Here is a 21608-nt window from a genome sequence, read left to right as displayed (position 1 = left end):
GCAGAAACTATAGTAATGGCCTTCTTAACACATGGGTGTCACAATTCACATGTCCATCTCACATCAGCACCTACCAAGGCGATAGTTTGAATCAACACTGTTTCTAATACTACGTGAATTATGTGGATTCCAACATCACAACATGACCAGCTATCATCCATCTGGCCATCCATCATCCATATGGCACACGACGTTAAAGGGTGTAATTATGTGGTGTGACAGATCATGGAAAATCACCTTGTGCTGTGGACATCCTTTAATCCTGACACAGGGCCCTCAACAGTAGAAATGGTTTATAGGGAAAGGGTGTGCCTACTGGCGGTATTTTTTGTAGCACAACTTACCAATAAGTCACCAGAGGCAACATATATGTTGCGGCAGATAAAGACACATGTAGCTATGCCTCATATGGTGTTTATACACAAGGACATTGCAAGGTGCTCGGGTGCTGTGTTACGAACAGGGATGGTATGCATGCCACATTATATGGGGCCTTTCAGGTTACTGAACAGCAACAAACGTGCAGTACCAATAAAATACAACGATAAGAAGCAAGCTTATATGCTCGATCCCGAACCACCTGAACAACATCAAAACCAGTGGACAGCTACATGATATACAGCGGCAGAGCCTGAAGTGAGTACTGTGCAACATACAGCAACGACCCCGTCGGCACAACCGACGTGTCCAGGGGAAAGGCAAAGGCAGGTTGACAGATTCGTCGTAAATACCCACGCATACCAGGAGCTCCGCTCTACCACAGGGGGGAAGGGGGGCTTTGTGGGAAGCACCTGCTACGGACTGGGGCTAGAGAAACATTTTTATTATTCTTTGGCCAAACGGTCGAAACTGTTGTCCTTTGCTTGTTTTAGTTTGAAAGTTCTCTGTTACTGATTCCTTTGTCATTTTATTGAACCGAGTTTTCGAGAGAAATTAATTGCTACTGTGCGTACGATCGCGTTTCTGTGCAGTAGAGCTAGTGCAATGAGCTAACTAATTATAAATAATTCTTAAAAATTATGTTCCGTACACAATATGTACCTCTCTATTTTCATTTCACTGCTCTTTGTTTTCAGTTTGTAATATGGTTTCATTTCCTCACGACGATAGGTAGTTTTACACTACAATGTAACAGGGCATTGTCACAAATAATGTACTTCGTTTCTAGATGTAATTACATGTCAACTATGGGTCACATCTCTGCTTCACTTTGACAGTTCACTCACGGAGGTTGAACTTGTCTAATTTTTAGAGGTGTAAAATGTCAGTATCTTATATCTATATAATAAATCATGTTTGTAATAGTTGCGCTCGACCGCTACGGTCGCAGGTTCCAAACCTGCCTCGGGCATGGATGTGTGTGATGTCCTTAGGTTAGTTAGGTTTAAATAGTTCTAAGTTCTAGGGGACTGATGACCTCAGAAGTTAAGTCCCATAGTGCTCAGAGCCATTTGAACCATTTTTGTAATAGTTGAAAAATGTATCTCTGTTACAGCTCATGAATATGGTCTTCGTCTTGGCAAGAGATCGCTGGTTTTCGATGTAGAGTAGAATTATTTTACTCTATGCTTTTTGCAGACGACGCAAACAGCGAACAGTATCTTAGCAGAGATACTGTTTAATGAATGACGCGAGTAGGGGGTTAAAAAAGCATCTACAATGCGTGTCAGAAGTACACTGTAAACCGTAAATGTAAAAATGAGCAGCAATTTAATATGCACCAATAAAACGTTCCTACGTTCATGTTTTGAAGTTAATGTAGTGACCTACACTACTAATGCCTGACATAATTTGCACGTGTGTAGCAAATATGGCGAAAGCAGACGACAAATGTCATTCATTCCCTTGACTTTTATAGGATGACTCATACGCTGGCTTGTGAACAAGATATCCTGATAAATGCGCTCGTTACGCATTTTAGGTGTAAAAATGTAACGAGTGTACTTTGCATGCAACAGTGGATATGTTCATTCACTAGTTTCCGAAGTGGGAGGATTACAAAGACGCTTCTATCAGTGCTGTGATGTGTTCTGGTGCTACAATGCTACATCGTTCTTAAACTGAAAACGAGATTCGCTTCTAAATGTGCAACGAAACTTATACTTGTATTTATAAAATTTTATACGGTTACTGTAAGAAATTTGATAAGTAGGGATTGAAACAAATTTTTAATGGTTTCGTGTCGTAAACATTGTGCTCCTTTAGATACGCGTTACGACGTCTAATGATCGCATACCACTTTCGTAATATTAGTTGACAGATTCAGGGACCTCTGAAAAGATATCTGTAAACATGATTTTTTATCGTCCATTTGCTGTCTCAACCAAAAATTATTCCGCTGCACACAATACATGTAGGTGGCTGCAGAACACTACGGCGCAAAGCAGTTTTGCGATGCCAACGCGTATAACATTTAAAGATAAGCTTTGCGGATCTGTATGATGAACGAGTTATCTAGAAGCAAAAATGTATAATACGAAAGATAATGTATAGACCTATTTCAATAAATTATACCTAGTTTAGTTTTCCAAAAATAAATTGGATTTCTGCTCATCGTTCACGAACAAGGAAGACTGATCACAGACGAAGTAGGTTATTAACACTCGAGCTATAATAACTGCTTGTTGCTGGCAGTATGAATATTCGTACAAGGCAATAAAAACAATTTTAAGGCGTTTATGCAGTTAGTAAAGTGATGCAGTGTCAGTTCCGAAATGGCCTGATATGACTGAGCACGGTTCTACAAACTCCTCTCGTTCTTGGTAAGTAGAAAACAAATGAACGTTTCCACTGAAAATCAATTCGCTATACAGAACTGATAATTAGCATATCACATGGTTTGTTGTACAATTTATTTGTCACGCTGTCACCCAGAAATTATATGCTTTTGTCTCCCCAACTAGATATCCAACCTCCACTTGTTTGTGTGTGTGTGTGTGTGTGTGTGTGTGTCCAAATCTTAATGGGGAAACAGAGAAATGAGGACATATAGAACAGTTTCATTCATGGAGTTTTTCCTTTGTGATTGACAGGTGATATATTTTGTCCCCCCCCCCCCCCCCCCCCCTCCTCGTTGTTCATTGATTCCATTTTGATGCAAAATATACCACCAACTGACTCAGTTACCTGTGGGGGATTTATCTGTGCATTCTTAGCTCACATATTACTGACACAGCAAACAAAGTAATAAAGCTACTTCTTGGAGTTATCAGTATTTAAATTCAACAGTTGTTAAATTAGACTACCATCTACTAAGGAGCCTGAGAAGAACACCAGCAGCCAGCTTGCAAATAAGCTACTATGAAAGCCTCAACAATTTTAGAATAATGACACCATTATTTTTCTGTTCCAAACTGTCAAACACAACATTGTTGAAATGTAACATGGAATAATTAACTTTAGATAATTCCTTTCAGAAATACATAGCGACTTGTCCACATTAGATAGATTAATATTGTTATTTGTTGCAGATAGATGTTTCGTGATGCTGTTCCACATGAATACAAGTTGGACTGTGTTGTGCATGCTATTGGCACTGCAGGTGCTAGCTGCAGGATTTCTGTTGCTGGTAACAGCACCACCAGGTCCTGTGTCTGTCGCTTCCGGTCCAGGTACCACACAGTCCACAATACAGTTTCTACCAGCAGCACAAGTCAGCAAAGATATTGGCTTATTTTCCACATCCCAGAAGAAGGTACAAATCACACTTGGGAAACCACAGACAGCAAATTTTGTGCTGCAGAATAACTCTCTGTGCTTCTCCACCGGAACAGAACCAGTGCGCACAATTACATCTCCAACAAATGGTTGTGTCTGCCGCAAAGGGTGGCATGGACGTGACTGCGGCCAACCGGAGGTAATCAATCATTCTGTCATTCATGGAAACTGGACTATGCAGCTCTTTTATACCTGTTTTGCTCTGTCAGTTCATCATTTGATGTCAGTATTGGCACAGCCACACCACCTTGTCTAGCTTTTCCTTCAGTTCTTATAATAAATGCAGTATTAAGTACCCAGTCTATCCGAATACACAGGGTGATCAGAAATAATTCTGAAGAGGGTGTATGGGTGTTGCACGGTAGGTTGTGCTGAGAAATAATTGTTAAGAAAAAAATTCAGTATAATGTGCCATTTCCAAGTTAATTAGCATTGAAATTGGCCAATCGGACCATTGCACACACTGATTCGTGTTGCCAAACACATTTCAAAATTTGTTTCTTAAAACTGAACAAGGGAGCGATACAAAAATTGAACATGGGACTGCAGTAAGGATTGAACCCAAGTCAAAGGCTGAGCAGTCCATGCTATGAGAACAACTGACACTAACTGTATGTATCAGGATACTTGAATTTGTGCACAACAACAACCAGCTTTACCAACTTCAATGGTAATTAACTCTGAAATGGTATGATATATCAAATGTTTTTCTTAACAATTACTTCTCTGCTCAACCTACCCTGAATAAACCTTACACTGTTTCTGACCACCCTGTATATATATCATATTAAAACAATCAGCTGTATAGAAAAATTACAATTTCCTCAAGTTTTTTTAATAATTTTTCCTGGTTAGAAAATTATACACTAAGATAACAGAAAAAAAGAGTATGTTAATAGTTTCAGTAAAATGAGAATGCACACCAACCAATATAAGAGAGAATTAAAAGACAGATGTAGGAGACTACACACAAATTGTAATATTATGACCAGATGGATTATACCTATATTTTATGGTGCTGACATCTGTAATTTGGTATTTAGGTAGTGTAGTTTGTCTTTCGTACAACCTTATGTAAAAGGTGCAGCTGTGTTATCTATATAATGCTAGATAAAACTTCACTGTACTTTTTGTTGTGATGTGCACTGTTTTTATGTTACTAGCTATGTGAAGTAGTCTAATAGGCATAAATAACTCAACACTTATCATTCACTTGGAAGGTATATTGAAGAAATATAAATAACCTAATGTGCATTGTCTCTTTTCCATGATTGGTCTGAAGAGAAAGTAAAAACTGCATGTTCTGTGTTAAGGTGTTATTGCAATTTGTAACAAATCAATTAGCAGCTACAGACTTCCTATCACTTATAGATATAGTGTGCAGAGTTTGAAAGCTGCAGTTGTATAATTATAGGGGTTCAGGTTAATTTAGTCTCTCTGGAACTATCCAAGAAGAGAAAATTAACATTTCCTTGGGATGTGCAATGGTTTATGCCCTTTACCTCTTGGCTCATTTCTGGTATTTTTTATTGTATTATAGCAAACAGTCTTAGCTATTCCAGTATTTCATGTACAGCAGATTTTTACTGAACTATATGACTAGAAGAAGAGTTAAGGAAGCATTTTCCACATGTGCTGAAGGGTTTTGTGCTCTGAAAGGTATTTGAAGTATTTGGAGCTATGCTAGGAAATACATCTGGAATTTCTTTCCTTCTGATTGCCTGGAATTCAAATTTTACACACACACACACACACACACACACACACACACACACACACAAAAAAATCTAAATTTCTTAATTTGCTCATAAGGTTGTATGGCGAGCACTGGCGAGGCATCGTCCGCCTCTGCCACCACCTACTCGTCGAATGCAGCCCCGACGCCTCATCTGTGTTATAGAGGCCGGACCCAGTATGGAACTAATTGAAATGGCAGCGCAGGAAGTTTCATCAGTTGCTGAACTGATAATATTACGTGGAGAACATAAATTAAGGTAATGATCGCACAAATACATACCATTCCTTCTTACATTTGTTTTCTGGAATCTAAATGAAACAATTTTCTGACTCATCTCTATTAATTCACTAATACTTTCCTAATTTTTTGTGATTTCACTAATACTTTTCTAATTTTTTGTGATTTCTTACTGTTTTAGCTTAGTTCTTTTACAAAACATTCATTTTGATACAATGATAGAGCGTCCATAGGGCCACAAAAACTTAAAATGTGTTATCTAATTTGGCTGTAGAAGTGTTGATTAGTTTTGTCATGAAGAGGCTAGTATCCGTTTCCCTACCCCTCCCTATTTTTTTTAACAGACTTAGAGCTCTTTTATAAATTGGGGCTAAGGTAAAGGAGAGATTATGGAGGGAGGACTGGGTCACAATCACTAACACAGGAAAGGTGTAAGCAGTAAAAGATGAAGTAAGCACACAAGGATGTGCATGGATGCATGGATCGCAAAGTACACCTTCACACACACTGACTGGGTCGACAGAAGCGTCTGATCCCACGCGTCGGCTTTGACCCGTGACGTAAGGGTGTTGTCGTGTGTGACGTCATGACGGCGCGGAGTTTGGTTTGAGTGTGGCTGTCTCCAGTTCTGTTTTATCTTATTTTATTTACTTTTCTGATCTGTTCGTTCTATCTCTTAAGATTTTTTTTGTTTTAATTTAAAAACACTTATTTTAATTATCTGTTTCCTCGAATTTCTGTTTTAGTTTATTATATTTATCTTTCTGATCTGTTCGTTCTATCCCGTGAGATTTTTTTTTTTAAAAGACAAAAAACACTAATCGGCTACTGAAGCATCTTTATCTTCTATGGGTTGCAGGGGTTACGACCCCTGGGGAGGTGGGTGGGTATTCATGCATGGCTGTCTTCACTTACACATTGTAGCTACGCAAGGCGTCTAAATTTGTTTATATTTAGTTTGCCCGCCACCCAAAACACCCCATTTCCCGCGCTTGTCCCGTTAGTGTCATTAGGCTTCTTGTGGAAAGTGTGTGTGTTTGTTTTTGTTTCCGCCATATTTGTGACGTCATGGGTCAAAGCAGACGGGTGGGATCGGACGCTTCCATATTTCCCACTGACTGACTGACCCCACCCAGCAATGCTCAGTTGTGACCCACTTCTTGAAATTTTCTGGAACTGAGTGCCTACCATTACATGGAGGACACCTTAAGTCAGTAGTTTGACTTACGATGGCAATGGCAGTGACAGTTTGAAAACTACAAGCAATTTATTCATGGATCACCAAAGATATTATCTGTGGTACTAGAAGAATATTTGTTGGTTAGTTGGTTGATTCGTGGGAGGGAATCAAACAATGAGATCGTTGGTCCCAATCGGGTTAGGGTAGGATGCGAAGGAAGTCAGCCATTCCCTTTCGAAGGAACCATCCCGGCATATGCCTGAAGCAATTTAGGGAAGTGGTGACACGTGGAAGAACTTAAACTAACACCATACTTACTGGAGAAGGTCAAGTTGTCACACAGAAGGCTGTACATTAGAAAATATGTGTGCGCATGTGAACATGGAGGCAAAATTAATATAGATTAATAACTACAGGATACAGATACAATTTTAAGATTCTGCTGCATTACAAACTCCTACACATTAAAAGACAAAGTAGTAGGGTAAATAATATATATAATTAAAGTGACAGCAATTATCAAAAATTATGTAGAGGCTTAGTAGAGTCAGTTATAAGCATCTGGCAGATTGCATATTGCATATTGCTTTAGTATAATCAAACTTCTTCCCCCCACCCCCACCCCGAAAAATAATTACACTGATGGAGGAAACGAAACAGTTTTAAAAATAGAAGTTAGCATAGTTAGGAATGGACTTCAATCTGCTACTTGAATTTTTTAATAAATTGCATGAGGAATATACTGGCTTTCAAGCCTGTTGAGTGTTGTACAGTGAATGTGATTTAAGAAACCTATTCAAATCTACTGCTTATACATATCCTTCCAGTTTTTTGTTGCTGTTGACACTTTATTAACTTGTTATATTTACATCATGAAGAATTTGTTTCAGCATTTCTTGCCATTTTCAAGTGGTCATATTCATTAATAGCTGTTTGCATTACATCTCCGAAGTTACAACCTGTTGTTGTTGTGGTCTTCAGTCCAGAGACTGGTTTGATGCTGCTCTCCATGCTACTATGTCCTGTGCAAGCTTCTTCATCTCCCAGTACCTACTGCAACGTACATCCTCCTGAATCCCTTAGTGTATTCGTTTCTTGGTCTCCCTCTATGAATTTTACCCTCCACGCTGCCCTCCAATACTAAATTGGTGATCCCTTGATGCCCCAGAATATGTCCGACCAAGCGATCCCTTCTTCTAGTCAAGTTGTGCCACAAATTCTATTCTATTCAATACCTACTCATTAGTTATGTGATTTACCCATCTAATCTTCAGCATTCTTCTGTAGCACCACATTTCAAAAGCTTCTATTCTCTTCTTGTCCAAACTATTTATCGTCCATGTTTCACTTCCATACATGGCCTTACTCCATACAGATATTTTCAGAAATGACTTCCTGACACTTAAATCTATACTCGATGTTAACAAATTTCTCTTCTTCAGAAACGCTTTCCTTGCCTTTGCCAGTCTACATTTTATATCCTCTCTACGTTTGATCATCATCAGTTAATTTGCTCCCCAAATAGCAAAACTCACTTCATAATTTAAGCGTCTTATTTCCTAATCTAATACCCTCAGCATCACCCGATTTAATTCAACTACATTCCATTATCCTCATTTTGCTTTTGTTGATGTTCATCTTATATCCTCCTTTCAAGACACTGTCCATTCCATTCAGCTGCTCTTCCAGATCCTTTGCTGTCTCTGACAGCATTACAATGTCATCAGCGAACCTCAAAGTTTTTATTTCTTCTCCACAGATTTTAATTCCTACTCCGAATTTTTCTTTTGTTTCCTTTACTGTTTGCTCATTATACAGTTACAACCTATATTACTATATTTCATTCTGGAGTGTCTTTTTGATGACCTCTCCGGTTTTGTGCTATTGGTAACTTTGTACATGGCATGTTTGTAGTAGCACTTATATCTACACTATGTGATGAGAGAGCAGAATGGGGAACTCCACGGAATTCACGGACTTTGAACGTGGTCAGGTGATTGGGTGCCACATGTGTCATAAGTCTGTACACGAGATTTCCACACTCCTAAACATCCCTAAGTCAACTGTTTCTGATGTAAAAGTGAATTGGAAACGTAAAGGGACACATACAGCACAAAAGTGTACATGCCAACCTCATCTACTGACTGTCAGAGACTGCCGACAGTTGAAGAAGGTCGTATTGTGTAATAGGCAGACAACTATTCAGACCATCACACAGTAATTCCAAACTGCATCAGCTTCCACTACAAGTAATATGACAGTTAGATGGGAGGTGAGAAAATTTGGAGTACACAGTCGAGCTTCTGCTTATAAGCCACACATCACGCCGGTAAATGCCAAATGACACCTCGCTTGATGGCAGGGTGTGGGTATGGTGAATGCTCAGTGAACATCATCTGCCAGTGTTTGTAGTACCAACAGTAAAATTCAGAGTGGTGGTGTTATGGTGTGGTCGTGCTTTTCATAGAGGGGCCTTGCACCTGTTGTTGTTTTGCATGCAACTATCACAGCACAGGCATACATTGATGTTTTAAGCACCTTCTTGCTTCCCACTGTCGAAGAGCAATTCTGGAATGGCAATTGCATCTTTCAACACAATCGAGGACCTGTTCATCCAAAATGAGATTTTAACTCTGCAGCGGAGTTTGACTGGTATGAAACTTCCTGGCAGATGAAAACTGTGTGCCGGACCGAGACTCGAACTCGGGACCTATGCCTTTCGCGAGCAAGTGCTCTACCATCTGAGCTACCCAAGCACGGCTCACGGCCCGTCCTCACAGCTTTACTTCTGCCAGTATCTTGTCTCCTACCTTCCAAACTTTACAGAAGCTCTCCTGCGAACTGGCAGAAGTAAAGCTGTGAGGATGGGGTGTGAGTCTTGCTTGGGGGCTCAGATGGTAGAGCACTTGCCCGGGAAAGGCAAAGGTCCAGAGTTTGAGTCTCGGTCCAGCACACAGTTTTAATCTTCCAGGAAGTTGCGAGGACCTGTTTTCATAATGCACGGCTTGTGGCGGAGTGGTTACACGACAATAACATCCCTGTAATGGACTGGCCCTGCACAGAGTCCCGACTTGAATCTTATAGAATACGTTTGCGATGTTTTGGAATGCCGACTATGTGCCAGGCCTCACTGATTGACATCAGCACCTCTCACAGTGCAGCACTCCACGAAGAATGGGCTGCCATTCTCCAAGAAAGATTCCAGCAGTGAGTGTATGCCTGCAAGAGTGGAACCTGTCACCAAGGCTAAAGGTAGGCCAACACCACACTGAATTCCAATATTACCGATGGAGGGCACCACGAACTTTTAAGTCATTTTCAGCCAGGTGTCCGGATGCTTCTGATCACATAGTGTATTTGTGATGATTAAAGATTATCCTGTATTTTCCTTTATGATATAGGTTTTCAGAGATCCAGATAACAAGCTCTCTATCATTACAAGCATATTCAAGTATCTCATGTAGCAGCCATATCGATCCTCTTACCTAAGATATGGTTTGAAACATGTTTTGCACAAACCAGTTTGGCACATAGTACATAGCAATAACAGTCAGCAAATTCCCACTAGTTCTCTGATAGCCTACTGTGGGCCACGTACGTTCCAACGATAGTGAAACGGTTAACACACAAGCTTCCAAAATTGAAAAGATGGGACTACACATGACAGACTTATTTCATTTGTTATTTACTTTAGTGGAAAAACATACCTCAACACTACTACTTCCCCTCAAGATCTGCATCTGTATGACTACTCTGAAATTCACAATTAAGTGCCTGGCAGATTGTTCATCAAATCAGACTATTTCTTTATTGTTTCACTCTCAAACAGTGGGCAGGAAAAATGAACACTTAAATTTTTCTGTGCACGCTCCGATTTCTGTAATTTTATCACGATTATCTTTTCTCCCTGTGTAAGTGGGTCTCAACAAAATATTTTCACATTCACGGAGGAAAAGTTGGAGATTGAAATTTTGTGAAGAGATCTCACTGCAGTGAAGGACACCTTTGTTTTAGTGACTGACACACCACCTTGCGTATCATATATCTGTGATACTCTCTCCCATGTTTTGCGATTATACAAAATGAGCTGCCATTCTATGAACTTTTCCGATGTCCTCTGTCAATCCTGGTAAGTATCCCATAGTGCACAACAGTACTCTAGCAGAGGATGGGCAAGAGTAGTGTAGGGCACCTAGTGGATTTGTTGTGACTTCTAAATGTTATGTCAAGAAAACACAGTTTTTGGTTTGCCTTTCCCACAAAAGTATCTATGTGATTGTTGCAATTTAAGTTGTTCATAATTGTTATATCCAGCATTTAGGTTTATGTGATTTATTGTGTAAATGAAATTTAATGGATTCCTTGTACTCATGTGTATGACCTGACACTTTTCATTATTTAGGGCCAGTTGCCACCATTTGTCTAAATCATTTTGCAGTTGGTTTGGATCTTCTGATTATTAGATGCTAAATGACAGCATCACCTGCAAAAGATCTGAGATGGCTACATGTATGCGTCAATTTGAGTGCAGTAGTGCACACTAAGCTTCACTAATTGTTATTGCATTTATGCTGTTGGCTTTATTGGCACCATTATAACATCTTAGAGTGAGAGTTAAAAGCTTCTGCCACAATACGTATAATAGGAAGATAATGTATTATTGCAGTTATTCATTGTTCATGGTATAAGTCTGTATCTTTTGTGGATTCTATGTCTGCTTATATTTTCTTAATTACATTGGTATTTTTTTAACCTAACAGCTATTTCCAGTTGCACATATTTAGACATCATAACAAAGACAGAACATATGTGCAGGTGTAGGTAACTATTTTCTTTGAAAAATACCAATATAATCAAGTAAATATTAAGCTACCAGTAGCAGATAAATACCAGCTATCTATTATAACTGTGAAGGCAGAATTATTTTTTCAGAGTAACACTTTTCCTTTTTCGTATTTGATTATGTTTAGCTGACATAAGTGTGAATAGCATTAATCACTAGAAAGATAGTTTATTGCTAATACAGTATCCAGGCTGTTTCTGTGATTTGCTTGTCTTCTTTCATGTATGTCTTGACTCACCGAATACCTCTGAAAGTTCTCCTTCCTGACGAGATCTTTGTAATACAGAGAATGAATGTGTGGCTGCAGTCAGTAAAAGTAAAATCTTGGGCGTGATAAAGCTTCTTCATTTTCTTCTTTTAACCTTCAACAGTTTTACATTTTAATCCTTCTGCTGGGATCTTTGAAGTCTTTTGGTGCCCACAGGTGGCTGAACATAGTGCTAACAGAAAATCGCCAGCTTTGTGATCAAAACAGAGTTGCTGAAGGAACAAGAGGTTAACTGATTCTCCCATCATTCCTGACAGAACAACAGAATTGTAAATGAAGATCAGAATATTGTGTATGTTCTAATTTTATTGAGTTAACCATTTTTCATCTACAGTGTCATCATCAAATAGCCTTATAAGCTGAAAATTGGTCAACTCAATACAATTAAATTAGTAGTACATACAAAATATTGTATTTCTCATTTAGAATAAAAAAAGAAACTGTCATGGCATTTGCATTTTCATGCAGAAAAAAATCACTTTCATGATGTAAAAATGTTATGAAACAATGAAGCCAGTTGTGAAGAGTCTTATAATAAACCAATGTTTATATTCATTGAACATATTTCCAAATTGTTGAAAACTGTTGTTTAAAGAAAACAAAATGTGGCAGAATCACTGGAGAAAATTTCACGTCTGTAGAAGACATTGGTGCATCTTCTTGAATAAAATTAAAATTGTACAAGGTAGCTAGGAATCATGAAGTCTACCTCACTCCTATGCAATACTGTCAGGAGAGTTCAGAAAAATTTTGGTGTGGATACTTTGTTTGATATTGATACAAATGTAAAACAAAACATGGAATTTTGTGAGAGAGACAAAGAAGATGTCAACTTAAGAAGGGTGATTTCTACTATAGATTTGTGTAGCAGATATTCTTAATAACCGTTTTCAGACATTGTAGGTAATTCTGATTAAAAAAGGAAAAAGTGTGTTACAGAAGTAGTATACAAAACATTCACTCTGAGTCTTCTTAAGCACATATCATTCTTGAAAGGTTAATTTTCTCACAGGTACCCTTATTTTGGGTTGATATTGTTGCCATTAACATGTTGGGAAACTTTTAGGCATGTTCAGTATCTGAGGGTATTATTACACATATGACCAGTCAATTTTATGCAAAAAGTTCAGTAATACAGGCAGTGCACAGCAGGAATCAGCATTATCAACTTCAAAAGGAAAAAGACAAGCTTAGCATTTAACATTCAACTGAAGATCATCTCACTGGACGGCACTAAAGCCCGTTATGGACAATGCCAGTGAAGGAAAGAAGATTAGGGAAACCACAAAACAGCTAACTCTGAATGGCTGAACATAAATTTGAATGCTGTTCTTCATAAATGCGAGTTCTGCATTTTAATCAGTGTAACCCCTTGAGAGAAATCATAAACAGGTTTCTCAATGTTAACAATAGACACTCATAGATTTTTATGAGCCAACATTTTCACTGTGACAAATAGGATGCACAAGATAAAACACATAATGATATAATTTAAGATAATAAAATTGACTGTACATGAACAGTATTATTCGACAAAATCATATCTGAACAGCATGACGCAAGCTGTGGGCCCAAATTTAATCTTACATGATGTGGGACAGGCTGTTCCAACTCATTGGGTAGCAGTGGGCAAACAGTGGATGCTCAGGCATCAAGGCTGTAGCCCACTTAATCCTGATGAATCAGCTGAGCGCATGTGTGCATGGATGGTCAAGTGCCTTACACATGCACAGAATTTGTGCAGTTGATCACCTGGCAGGATGCGTATGTTAGTTACACTTGCCCGAGGTCAAGATGAGGGACACCCAGGAGTCACCGCATCATATGGGGCAGTGTTGGAAGATGTGGCTTCCTATTGTACCTCCCTACAGTAAATCCTGTTTTACATGTGTGACTTTCTGGCCAAAATTGACTACTTGTGGTAAGTGTGTGTCACACGCCAACATGTAAATTAGCTGCCAGTCACATTGCAAATGGGTCAGTGATGCCAGCAGTTAGCTGACTGTGTTGAGTGTTGAGGTCTAAAAGCCTGAGTATTCTGAAGATTGCTCATGTGTAGGAACAGGGGACAGCATCTTAGTCTCTTAATATCAGAAGTTAACACAATCTTGTTTGCTGACACTCACTGCAGTAATGAATTTTGTGTCATGTAACTCTTATTTTATTTTGGCTTTGTTTTCGTGGAGTGCAAATGTTTTTTCTATGGATGTTCTCCCACAACACAAGCCAAATATATGACCAAAATGATATCTCCATTTTAAGTACTTGGATAAAGAAAAAGCTTACATTGTGAGTAAATAAGAATGGTTCTCATCTATTTGTTGAAAATGTTTTCAGCAGAGTAAAATGCAATTCTGTTGAAGCAGAAAAATAGTTTTGGATGTTACTTGGCTCTGAGAAAGAAAACTAGAGAAAAGGGTAAAGTAAAAAGGTGTTACACACTGCTGTATTCTTTTGTACGTAAATAATTTCTCGAAGAAATAAAGGCTGATGTTTTTAAATATTTGAGCACAACACTTTCCTGTTCTTTCAGTTCTCAGAAATGTGGAGAATTACCATACAACATTTGTCAAATACATCCACTATGAATTTTGCTTTGGTTATTAATGATCCCTATTATCATAGCTAGTTCTTAGATGTTGTTACTATAGTCTTGACTTTTTGTAAGAAGCATAGTTCCTCATAATCTCAGTTACACTATTTATATACCAAATAGTATAGCAGACAGCATCTACATCTACATGAATACTCCACAAGCCACCTGAAGGTACATGAGGAAGGGTGCTTTTAGTACCACTAACTTAGTTCCACTCTCAAATGGCACGTGGAAAGAATGATTGTTGGCAAGCCTCTACATTAGCTCTAATTCTCAGATTTTCTCACTCATCATGGTCATTTCATGAGATGTATGTCGGAGAAAGTAATATGTTGTCAAACCATTCACGGAAAGTACTCTTTCAATATTTCAGTAGTAAACCTCTGTGTGATGCACAATACCTCTGTTGTTGTGTCTGCCACTGGAGTTTGCTGAGCATCTCTGTAACACTATTGCGCCATCTAAATGATCCCACCAACAATCACAACATACACCATTTTGGCACCAACATACACCATTTTGGCACCAATGTGTAAACGAAAACGGTAGCAAATGTTGGTATAGTAAGAATATGCCACGGGCACTGCAGTAGACTCACTTAACATGAGTAGTCAATTAGGAGAAGAAAGTCATTCATGTAAAAGTAGCTTAAGTTATAGTCTTTTACAATTTGGCAGATGGAGTAAATATGAATTATTTTTCTTGTTTCTTTTCCATTTGAATGAATCTAATGGGGAGTTTTGTAATGAAAGGATCCCCTAGGGCAAAGAAAAAGAAGTAGAAAAGAGGTGAGGAGTTTGACACAGGATGAAATGAAACTCAGATGGTAAAGAATAGTTGACTACTTCCTCTTCAAGATCAGGTAATCACTTTGTTAAAGAGCAGCAATGAATGGTAAAGCTCTTATTACACTATAAAACAATTTTGGCAAAGATAATTTATAAAGTCTTTGACAGTGTACTGCAGTACTTTACATTTTTATAATTTAAATTAGTGCATAATTCTAGATTTTATACAAGATTTGTCACAGATCTTTAACATGACAACACAGGCCTAAGTAATACAGAAGTGATATGAATAGGGTACACACAGGAAGAATATCAAAGAAACAGAAGAATAATGACAAAGGGATAAGAAAGACAAATGCAGTAAGAAAAAGTGGACCAAATAAAAGCTCAAGGAAGCAGTGCACCATAAAAGTGGTTCAAGAAATCGTGAAGCAGACAAAAGAGCAATGACTTGTCACACTATTCCTTGAATTTCTTTTAATATTTCAATCACCAGATATGTTTCCTATACATTTAAGGAAAACATACAATCCCTTCCAGTTTCTTTGTATCACTGATTCAGAACACCACAGGCAGGAACATGCTCTCTAACTACAGTGGGAGGATTTTTCTGTACTTTGTGCTCTTCTTCATTCAGCTTCACCTTTTTCCTCCAGTGCCTGCAATTATTATGTTGACACTTTATAAATATCTAATTGAGTAGTTGCAATAGCTCTTTAGTTCTCGTTTTTATATGGACAATTTTGAAATTCTACAAGTAAAAGCTGCAGATGAAATTCTTTGTAAAACTGATCCACAGATAACTAAAACAACTACCAACAATGCTGTCATTTTATAGAAAAAAATACAAAGCCGGATAGCACTTTGTTGCAATATACACTCAGAAATTGGAAACTAAGAAACAAAGGGAATGATCATAATCAACACAAATACAGATTTAAATTGCTACAGTTAAAAGGTAAATATTTTACCAAGAAAGACAGGCAACAGGTAAACTACAGAATTACAGGAATTTGTAGCCAATAAAATACAGAATTTACCTTTCTGTTAAAAGTGACCACCTGTATTTGAATGTTACTGGGAAGCACAAAATACACATAATTACATATCAGAACACCTAAGATATACCAAAACCAAAAACATTTATGCATGACATTTCAGGACTGCAGCTTAATGTAATTAATATTCTCCACTAATTTTTTGCTGTCTGTCTTGGGGTTCACTCAAAAGATGGCCGTTAAGTATACAGCCACAGTATTAAAGACAGTATTCAACTACAGCTAGCTGCAGGCCCAAAATACGACAGATGAAGAACACCACATTTCGTCTTGAATGAAAATCCAGAGATTTATGTTAAGTCAATAATTCAGTCTTATTAACCCTCAACCAGGCACGTGGCACACTTCATACAAGGGTAAAGAATGGCTGTCTTTATGTTACCAAGGTAAATACGTATCAGCATGATCATACCTTAATCTTAGTTTAATTTAACTTAGCTGTACAACAGACTAAAAATTCCTTTGCACATTAATGTGTGCACTGAGAGATGTCACATAAAATATTTGTAACACAAAGGTCCAGTGAGAACGTACTTGTGAACCTCACTTGTATATCTTACTATTTCAACAAATTGCAGGTCAGGATGGTGTCGCTCTTGGTGTTCTCGAACACTACAGGTTACAGCTGGATTTGACTGGACACAACTGGTTGCAGATTTGCAACCAGATGACCTAATATCAAGTTGGGGGAAAAGCACAGGATTTATTCCAAATGCAGGTGCATTACTCTTTCTAAAATTGTATGATGGGTTACCAACTCCAGTACTCTTTCGGGCCAGATGGACTGTGTATGGATTCTTTTGGATGCATCCACGGCACACACTCTCTGCTACAGGGGCGTGGCTCTTCGCAAATGGCAGAGAACAGCCTTTAAACAGAGGTATGTTCCTTACGCAGTAATAATCTGGAATACTATTTGGTACATTAATTTGTAAATGTGAAACAAGCAGCCAAATCTGGACACAACTGCATGCAGGTGTATACAGTATGAAGACCAGAATGAAACCATGGTAAAAGGGATAAGCAGATAACAGTGCTTTTGCTTTTAGGTGACTGTCAGGTATATTTATCTTTTTTTTTTAAAGAAAAGAAAAGGAAAAAGAGATATCAATAACTGCACACACACAACACACACACACACACACACACACACACACACAGGTGGGATGGCCTTGAGGCATAGGAATGAGAACCAACTGAATTGCTGACAAATTGAAATTTTCATATAAAAGAAAAAGGCCAAGTATGAAGTCTGTTTATGCAGTCAATGCAGGAAAAAAGCAAAATCAGAAAGTGAGTTACACATAAATAGAAGCTATGAAGAAAATAGCACAGAGTGTACTACAAATTGTTGTGTGGTATGATTATGCAGTCCCCAACATGGAAAATGTATTTTGTTATCCAGTTAGCTGGGACACTGGCATCAAACCTTTCTTAATAACTTCCTCTGCTGCATAAGTTGAGACAGGCCATGGAAATGGACTGTTTAGTTGTTCACATTTGACTTTCTTTCCTGTTTGCTCTCTAACTAGATGTCCTAAATGCGGCAATTAGTTCTCTTCCATCATTGTTTTATATTTTTCCACTTTTAGTACATCATAAGCAATTCCTTTATTTATTTTTTGTGTGATTGTAGTATTTTCTGCTGGTGTGCAATGACGTAGAAGGTCTGAAAATTTTAACTCTAATTTTAATTATGATTGGTATATTATCCCTGTTGATCTTCGTAATGATGCTGTGTGTCAACTGCACCACTCATTAGAATTAAGATCGTGGGGATTTTAAGCACTAAACAAGCAGAATTTAATGGTTCAGCTTATCACTGATACAATTTTCATAGCCATAATCACACATGTTGTATAAGTATGGAAAGTAATTAAAAAAAAAAGGAAGTACCTCTCTTTTTGTATGAAAAATAAAAGTAAAACACTTGTCTGTGGTCTATGACAATTGTTTTCTGACGTAAGCAAGATGGTGTGAACCTAATATTTCCATGTGAATAGTGAATTATCAATGTATCTCAGCATTGAAAGATAAAAGGAGGAATGAAAGGAGATTAGGGTTTAATACCCTGTTGACATCAAAGTCATTAGAGGCCGAGCACAATGTCAGAATGTTTCAAGGATGGAGGAGGAAATCAGCTGTGCCCTTTCAAAGGAAAACCCCAGCATTTGCATTGAGTGATTTAGGGAAATCATGAAAACCTGGCTGAGTAGATTTGAACCATTGCGAAAATACATTCCGTTCTTCACTCATTCATTCTTATTTTGTAATTATTCTGAACCTACTCTTTTCACAAAATGTTTTTCCAAGCCTCTAAAATAATTAAGCTAATTTATTGTGTTGCATGCAGAAACTGAAGAGATTCATAGTATTCACATAAATCTTTATCACGTAAAGAATGTGTGCATTCAGATGTTTCTATTCATAATTCTGGTATATAGAAATCTTTGTTTTCTGTCTACTAAAAATTGTGCATTTTACATGAAAATGTTATCAGGTAGTTCTTTGATATTTAAATGATCAAATCGTATGTTTTCCAGGTGAGAATTTTGTGGAGTTAGGAGACCTCAATCATTATGGAGGTTGGGTTTGTGTGCCTTGCGGGACGCCATCTGAAATTGTATCAACCTTACCACTTCTGACAAATCATGTGGGACATGAGAATCTGCAGTTACCACCCCATGTGGACACACACACTGTAGAAGATGCTATGGGAGCAGGTGTTTGGTTAGATGGTAAAACAGAACTGCTAAAAACCAGAATGGGAGACCATGAGTTTGCTCCGGCTTCTGCACTTACTGAGGTGCAGTTGTATGATTTACTGTTTAAGAACTATTATGATCGTGTTGGTCTTGATTACTAATTGTTTTATTTATTTTTAGTAACATTAATTCTATGGTACCAAAAAAGAAAAGAGGTTTTTGTATGCAAAGTACTCATATCTAAATTAGCAGCATCAAATCAGGATGTGCTGCTTTAAATTTCTGTTGTGAGAACTTATCTTACATGGATGCTGTGTTCAGTAATATTACATTACAGAAAATCTTTTGCATTTAATGGTTGGCCATCTGAGTATTTGCAAAGTGAAATGTGACACACACCCCTTAAAAATAATAAAACAAGACTGATATTAAGAACATCTGTAGTTGCAGAATTGCTATTGTTCTACATTTCATTTACAACACTGTGATTAAGAGTTTGACTAAACTCTGAATGTCCAGAGTTCAGTTCCCACAAGATGCTAATATTTTTAATTTTTTAGAACTTTATTGTGTGTTAAACACTACATATTACTATAGTTCTAAATCTTTTAACACAGTTGTTAAGCAGTGCATTACCTATTAAATATGCTGGTCAATAAGGATACTGAACACAGAATACATGTGCCATTTTTTTGGATTGAAGTAATGTTTTTTCTTCATTCTGATTATGTTAATGTTACATCCTACATATGTTCCTCCATTTACTTTTACAAAATTGTTTCCAGGTCTTCCCTTATCATTGACCGTGTGTGTGTGTGAGAGAGAGAGAGAGAGAGAGAGAGAGAGAGAGAGAGAGAGAGGAGTGGCAGCTCTCCTGCTGCGTGTATATAACATTTAACTATTTCTTTAAGATCTGTTGCAGTTGATGTACAATGTATTTATTGAGCTTTAGAGATGCTATTCTTTTTCAGTGGTAGTGAGGAAATTATTAAAATCTGATTATATTGTTTAAAGCAGCTCAGTATTTTATTTTAATTTCAGGACAGGAGGGATGAAATCTGAAAAAATAATATAACTGAGAAAGAAAGGTTATAATACTTTGTTATTGCTACTGACTTTTCAATTAATGGTGCCTAATAATAATAATTTGCTGTGATATGTAATTTGCTCTCTTCCTGAAAAATATTAATCACACTTACTACATATCAGTTTGTTATATGCTGAAGCTATGTGAATCTTAGGGCTGGTGCATAATGTGTTTGTTGGTGCTATAGTAAGCTTTTACCGTAGAAAAATTTCATGTTATATGGTGGTTATATTACACCAGCCTACAAATGTAATGTATAAGACTGATTTTCCTATCAATTATCAACTTATCTAAAAATGTTATTTTCTCAATGTTGTAAGTAACTAGCACATCTGTTATTCATATGATATAAAGAGCAAAGCACACTGAAAATATGTAAAATTTTGTGTGTAATTATTAAAAATGTATCAGTAAACATACTGCATTCATATACAAATGAGTTGAGTTTACATTTCAATGAGAACACATTTATTTTGGAGTATATCGCCATCCAGTATCTTTGTTTAAAAAAAAAAAAGGGCCATTATTCATTGTTGTAGGATCATGAAAGATTTCTTTCTCACATTAGTTTGCTGTGATGATTACCCTTTGTTCCTGGCTTAAAGTTATAACAACTGTCATATAAAAAATTATATTATGCAGAGCCCAAGGGATTCTTCACATACTTAATGTTTAGTTCAAATAATATTAGTCAAATAAATTTTCTATCCCACATCAGTATAAATTGAATTTGAATCACACTGTAACTGAGGCACTTATTTTACTTTTAAAATAGTTGTCAAATGAAATTTTACCCTTAGCTGTCACAATATAACCATTCTTCTACTTATTTTTATTTATTATAAATAGTTGTGCCACGGGTACCTACAGGCTCCATTTCCAATAAAGACACAGACTGTCACGATAATGGACTCACTGAAACAGAAGCACTGTCCTAGTTAAATTCTCGCATCACCACAAAGGTGAGCGACATCAGTATTACTGAAAAACAACCAAAATTGACAACGCTGAACAAGGCTCCTGGGCCTTATAGAATTTGTGACATATCCTACAAAGAATCTCCAGCCGCATTAGCTTCAATTTTAACATTAATATACCAAAGATACCTTGAACAAAAGCTGTCCAGTGATTGGAATAAAGTACAGGTCAAGCGTGTCTACATGAAGGGTATTGGAAGTCATCCATGAAACAACCATCCAGTCTCAATGACACCCATCTGTTGTACAATCCTAGAACATGTTCTTAGGTCAAACATAGAGGGAGATATCTAACACAATGGCCTTCTTCATGCTAACCAGCATGGATTCCAGAAACATCAGTCATGTGAAATCCATTTTGTGCTTTTCTCAAATGACTTACTGAGAGTCAGTGATCAAGAGGATACAGTATTT

At 37.4% G+C, this 21608-nt stretch overlaps 2 protein-coding genes across 2 annotated transcripts in view; one reads left to right on the top strand and one right to left on the bottom strand.

Moving 5' to 3' along the window:
- Positions 1-21608, bottom strand: part of LOC126452533 (UDP-N-acetylglucosamine--dolichyl-phosphate N-acetylglucosaminephosphotransferase-like) — a 136903-nt gene that overhangs the window by 44543 nt on the left and 70752 nt on the right. The gene's annotated exons all lie outside the window — the stretch shown is intronic.
- LOC126452534 (beta-1,4-mannosyl-glycoprotein 4-beta-N-acetylglucosaminyltransferase-like) lies at positions 1622-20605 on the top strand. The gene is made up of 5 exons (XM_050091095.1): positions 1622-2762; positions 3471-3856; positions 5530-5711; positions 17004-17305; positions 18969-20605. The coding sequence occupies exons 2-5, from the start codon at positions 3485-3487 to the stop codon at positions 19289-19291; spliced, it is 1179 nt and encodes a 392-aa protein (XP_049947052.1). The 5' UTR covers positions 1622-2762; positions 3471-3484; the 3' UTR covers positions 19292-20605.

This window comes from Schistocerca serialis, unplaced genomic scaffold (genome assembly GCF_023864345.2).
Source record: "Schistocerca serialis cubense isolate TAMUIC-IGC-003099 unplaced genomic scaffold, iqSchSeri2.2 HiC_scaffold_897, whole genome shotgun sequence".
Classification (NCBI taxonomy): Eukaryota; Metazoa; Arthropoda; class Insecta; order Orthoptera; family Acrididae; genus Schistocerca; species Schistocerca serialis.
The sequence above is the reverse complement of the archived record's forward strand: the minus strand, read 5'-3'. Positions and strand labels throughout refer to the sequence as shown.